Source organism: Coturnix japonica, unplaced genomic scaffold (assembly GCF_001577835.2).
Source record: "Coturnix japonica isolate 7356 unplaced genomic scaffold, Coturnix japonica 2.1 chrUnrandom806, whole genome shotgun sequence".
NCBI lineage: Eukaryota > Metazoa > Chordata > Aves > Galliformes > Phasianidae > Coturnix > Coturnix japonica.
This window is the reverse complement of record NW_015440164.1, coordinates 12,451-18,462: the sequence shown is the minus strand read 5'-3', so window position 1 is coordinate 18,462 and position 6,012 is coordinate 12,451. Positions and strand designations below refer to the sequence as shown.

Here is a 6,012-nt window from a genome sequence, read left to right as displayed (position 1 = left end):
CCCCATTCTCACCCCTTAGACCCCATTAAACCCCATTTAAACCCCATTAAATCCCATTTAAACCCCATACTCACTTGTTTAACCCCATTTAGGCCCAATTCTCACCCATTTAACCCCATTTAAGCCTCATTTAGGCCCCATTCTGCCCCTTCTGACCCCATTTAGGCCCCATTTTTACCTATTTAACCCCACTTAGGCCCCATTCTCACCCCTTAGACCCCATTTAAACCCCATTTAAACCCCATTTAAACCCCATTCTCATCCATTTAACCCCATTTAGGCCTCATTTAGGCCCCATTCTAATCCCCTTTAACCCCATGAAACCCCAGTTTTACCTATTTAACCCCATTTAGGCCCCATTCTCACCTATTAAACCCCATTTAAACCCCACTCTCCCCACTTTAACCCCATTTAAGCCTCATTTAGGCCCCATTCTACCCCTCTAATCCCATTTAAACCCCATTCTCCCCCATTTAACTCCATTTAGGACTCATTTAGGCCCCATTCTGCCCCTTTTACCCCATTTAAACCACATTCTCACCTGTTTAACCCCATTTAGGCCCCATTCTGCCCCTTCTGACCCCATTTAGGCCCATTTTTACCTATTTAACCCCATTTAGTCCCAATTCTCCCCCTTTAACCCCATTTTCCCCCATTTAACCCCATTTAGGCCCCATTCTGCCCCTTCTGACCCCATATAGGCCCCATTCTCACCCCTTTGACCCCATTTAAACCCCATTCTCCCCACTTTAACCCCATTTAGGCCCCATTCTCCCCCCTTAGCCCCCATTTAACCCCATTCTCCCCCATTTAACCCCATTCTCCCCCATTTAACCCCATTTAAGCCTCATTTAGGCCCCAATCTGCCCTTTCTCACCCCATTAAGTCCCCATTCTCCCCCCTTAGCCCCCATTTAAACCCCATTCTCCCCCATTTAACCCCATTTAAGCCTCATCTAGGCCCCATTCTACCCTTCTAACCCCATTTAACCCCATTCTCCCCCATTTAACCCCATTTAAGCCTCATTTAGGCCCCATTCTACCCCTCTAATCCCATTTAAACCCCATTCTCCCCCATTTAACTCCATTTAGGCCTCATTAAGTCCCCATTCTCCCCCTTAGCCCCCATCTAACCCCATTCTCACCTATCACCCCCCCCTATATTCCAGCCCCCAGGACCTTTCCCATGAGCTCAAGGCCTTCCTGACCGGCTCGGACCCGACTTTAGGCACCCCCTTATCCCCCCCTGACCACGCTCGTTGTGCCCTCCGTCTCCTCCGCCGCCTCCCGGCCGCCCGTCACGCCGTCCTCCAACACCTCGCCGGCCTCTTTGACGACCACGTCAGCTCCCACCTCCGCCTCCGTTCCGAGCTCCATCCCCCCCCGCCTCCATCATCCCCCCCATCAGCCCTGACCGAGGTGATCCACGAAGCCCAACGTCTCCTCTTGGCCTTTATCAAAGCCAAACCCAACGCGTGGGCTCCTCTATTGGCCGCGTGGGCTGTAGAGCTGCTGGGGCAGCTGAGCAGTAAATACTCGAGCCGACATGGAGCTCGTGGGCTCAACGAGCTGCTGCAGCTCTGGATGTCGTGCGAATCCACCCGCACCCTGATGGAGATCTACGCTCAATGCCTGGCTGCTCTTATTGCGACCTGCCCCGACGCATGCGTGGATGCATTGCTGGATACATCGGTTCAACACTCCCCCCATTTCGATTGGGTTGTGGCTCATATCGGAGGCTCCTTCCCCGGTACCATCATCAGCCGGGTTCTGTCCTGCGGCCTCAAGGACTTTTGTGCCCATGGGGACGCAGTGGTTGCAACGGGGGCTGCAGACAAACGCGTCCCCAAATTGGCTTCAGTTGTTGGGATCCTGGGTCACTTGGCATCTCGACACGGAGCCAGCATCAAACAGGAGCTGCTGCGGATGTTCCACGAGGGTTTAAGCCCAGGGCAGCACAAAGGCACCGTCCCCTTTTTGCTGCAGTTGGCCTTAATGTCCCCCCCATTGCTGGGCACGGTGGCTGCGGAGCTGGTGGAGTCTTTAAAGCCTGCGGTGCTCAACCAGCTGCACCAACGCTTCTCTCCTTTACCTCGAGATGAACTGGATGCCACCGTGTCCCTCCTGGTCCGTCTCATTTGCCAAACCTCCTGCGGCGCATTCCGCACGTTGCAATTCCTGCTGGATACCGCCATGCCGGCCTCCGTTATCACCCCTCCGGGCTTGGCCCTTCACGACGGCGTCCGCGAGGCCTGCGACCGCCTGGTTGCGTTGCTGCTGCTGCAGCTGCAGAAGCTGGTTCACAACCGACCCGCCCCATCCCTCAGCGACGGCCCGCAGCGCTGCATCCCCTTCCTTGAAGCTCTAAGGGGTCGCGTAGGGGAGCTGTGCATTGAGACGCTGCGGCTGGAGAGGAAGCGTTACCTGTGGCTGCATCAGCTGCTGGGGCTGCTGGCTGTGTATGCAGCCCCGCATGGCGCCCCCGAGGCTCTATTCCACCTCTTGGCTGCAGCTAAAGGCCAGGAGGAGCTGGCTCTGGCTGCACAGTTGCATGCGGTGCTGGCTGCAAGCTTGGCCGACCTCCCCGCAGCCACCGCAGCGCTCTGCGTGCGGCAGATCCATGCGGGCGCATTGCCTGCGCCGCAGTTAGCGCGGCTCCTGCGCAACCTGGCTGCGGTGGCTGCGGATGAAGGCGCAGACGAAGCTGCATCGTTGGGTGCTCAGCTGGCACCCGCATTAGCGTCGCATCTCCCCGAGCTGGCCCGGCTGCTGCTGCACCCTGCGCCCGACGCATGCGAAGCCGCTGCATTGCTGCTCTGCTCGCTGCCACCCCCGCGCGGCCTCCGTCCCGCGCAGCTGCATGCGGCTCTGCGTGCAGCCGTGCATCATTTCTTCCTTGCATTACGTCGTGCAGGTTGCGATGGCGGATCCGGGCTATGCAACGCATGCAAGCTGCTGGAAAAGCTGAGCTCGGGTTCGCCCAGCGCAGGTCGTGCTGCATTGCAGCTGCTGGTGGAGGGGGCGCTGCGGGGCCGCAATGCGCAGCTGTTTGGCGGCGATGCAGCAGGAGAAGGAGGAGGAGGAGGAGGAGGGGGGTGCAATGAATGCGACGCTGCATCTGCTGCATCGTTATTAGCCACCAACCGGCGCTTTACGGCCGCAGTCGATTTCTCCGCCGGCGTCTGGTCGGTGTTTCACGCCGGCGTCATCGGCCACGGCTTAAAGATGGAATCAGACCCTCCATCATGCAGCCAAGACGAGGTGAATCGCAATATATATGTATTTATTAACGTCCTGCTGCGCTGCTGCCGCGCCGCAGAGCCCAACCCCCCTCCACCCCCATGCATCAGCCCCGATGCAGCCAAAGCCGTTGCATCGGCCTTAGTGGACAGCGTGTGCCCTGCAGCCGCAGCTGCAGCGGGTGGGGAGCTGTGTTGGCCGCCGGAGGAGCAAGCACGCAGCACGGTGGAGCGCGACCTGCGCATCCTGCGGCGCTTCAAGCAGCAGCCATTACTGTTCCCATTGCTGCGGGTGGTCGCAATGGGGCGCCCCGCTCTGTGTTATTGCTCCGTGTTACTTAGGGGGCTGCTGGCCACGCTCATGGCGCATTGGGATGCGTGTCGGCATGCGGATACTGCATCATCCCCGTGGCATCTACATGCGTCGTGTGCATTAGTTGCATGCATGGCTGAGGGTTCATTGCTGCCTCCGGTGCTGGGGGAGGTGCAGGAGTTGTTTCCATGCTTGGCTCCGTTCGAGGTGCGGCTGCTGCTGCTCAGTGTATGGGAGTATCTACGCGAGCACAGCCCCCTGCCCCAGAGATTCAGCTTCCAGCCCCATAGAGGGATGTTCCAAAGGGATTTTGCCAGGGAAGGGGATCCCGCAAAGTATTTGGTGCCGTTGCACAGCGTCCTGCATCGCAACGTGGAACGGCTCGGGCTGCTGGCGGGGAGGTTCCGCACGTGATTGGAAAGGGGGGGGGGGGGGGGGATGGGGGGGGCTGGGGTTGGTAATGGGGCTGGGAGTGGAACTATTGGGGTCTGGTCTTTATAATGGGGTATGGAGTGGAAATGGGGGGGACTTGTGTTAATAGTGGGACTGGGATTGGAAATAGGGGGAGTCTGGTCCTGATAATGGGGTGTAACTTGGAACAGGGGGGGTCTGGTCCTGATAATGGGGCTGGGATTGGAAATAGGGGGGTCTGGTCTTTATAATGGGGCTGGGATTGGAAATAGGGGGGTCTGGTCCTGATAATGGGGCTGGGATTGGAAATAGGGGGGTCTGGACCTGATAATGGGGTATGGATTGGAATAGGGAGGTTCTGGTCTTGCTAATGGGGCTGGGATTGGAATAGGGGGGGTCTAGACCTGATAATGGGGTGTGACTTGGAACCAGGAGGATCTTCTGGTCTTGGTAATGGGGAATGGATTGGAAATGGGGGGGACTTGTGTTAATAATGGGGCTGGGATTGGAAATGGGGGGGACTTGTGTTAATAATGGGGCTGGGATTGGAAATGGGGGGGTCTGGTCTTCATAATGGGGTATGGAGTGGAATAGGGAGGTTCTGGTCTTGGTAATGGGTAATGGATTGGAAATGGGGGGGACTTGTGTTAATAATGGGGCTGGGATTGGAAATGGGGGGGTCTGGTCTTCATAATGGGGTATGGAGTGGAATAGGGAGGTTCTGGTCTTGGTAATGGGTAATGGATTGGAAATGGGGGGGACTTGTGTTAATAGTGGGACTGGGATTGGAAATGGGGGGAGTTTGACCTGATAATGGAGCTGAGATTGGAATAGGGGGGGTCTGATCTTGGTAATGGGGCTGGGAGTGGAATAGGGGGGGTCTGGTCTTTATAATGGGACTGGGAGTGGAAATGGGGGGCTCTGGTCTTGGTAATGGGGTGTAACTTGGAACAGGGGGGGTCTGGTCTTTATAATGGAGCTGGGATTGGAATAGGGGGGGTCTGGACCTGATAAGGGGGCAGGGATTGGAAATGGGGGGGACTTGTGTTAATAGTGGGACTGGAATTGGAATAGGGGGGATCTGGACCTGATAATGGAGCTGAGATTGGAATAGGGGGGGTCTGATCTTGGTAATGGGGCTGGGATTGGAAATGGGGGGGTCTGGTCTTTATAATGGGGTATGGATTGGAAATGGGGGGTCTGGTCTTTATAATGGGGCTGGGATTGGAAATGGGGGGGGGCTGGGGTTGGTAATGGGGCTGGGATTGGAATACAGGGGGTCCTGATAAGGGGGCAGGGATTGGAACTGGGGGGGGTCTGGTCTTGGTAATGGGGCTGGGAGTGGAAATGGGGGGATCTGGTCTTTATTATGGGGTATGGATTGGAAATGGGGGGGTCTGGTCTTTATAATGGGGTATGGAGTGGAATAGGGGGGGTCTGGACCTGATAATGGGGCTGGGATTGGAATAGGGGGGGTCAATAAATGGCATCTAATGGACTTTAATGGCCCCCAATGGGATTTAATGGCTCCCAAATGGCTTATAGGGTCAATAAATGGCGTCTAATGGACTTTAATGGCACCCAATGGGATTTAATGGCACCCAATGGGATTTAATGGCACCCAAATGGCTTATAGGGGCAATAAATGGCATCTGCTGGCACCAAAGTGGCATCTAATGGCTCTTAATGGCCCCCAATGGGGTTTAATGGCCCCCAATGTGGTTTATAATGGCCCCCAATGGGGTTTAATGGCCCCCAATGGGACTTAATGGCACCCAATGGGATTTAATGGCCCCCAATGGGACTTAATGGCCTCCAATGGGATTTAATGGCCCCCAATGGGACTTAATGGCCCCCAATGGGACTTAATGGCACCCAATGGGATTTAATGGCCCCCAATGGGGTTTAATGGCCCCCAATGTGGTTTATAATGGCACCCAATGGTGGCCGGCTGTCACTGGCTGTCCGCTCTGTCAATCACTCCCGCTCAGCCAATCACCGCTCACTTCCTCTCCCTTTATCCCCGCCTATGCCTTTCGCGCACTGCGCG

The 6,012-nt window shown here is 56.3% G+C and overlaps 1 protein-coding gene across 1 annotated transcript in view; it reads left to right on the top strand.

Annotated features, from left to right (window-relative positions):
- The window catches only part of INTS5 (integrator complex subunit 5), a 5,635-nt gene extending 1,642 nt beyond the window's left edge, over nt 1-3,993 (top strand). Inside the window, exon 2 of the mRNA XM_015851231.2 lies at nt 1,169-3,993. Coding sequence (XP_015706717.1) covers nt 1,169-3,965 — 2,797 coding nt within the window. The 3' untranslated portion in view covers nt 3,966-3,993. The remainder of the gene's footprint in view (nt 1-1,168) is intronic.
- Nucleotides 3,994-6,012: the final 2,019 nt, after the last annotated feature.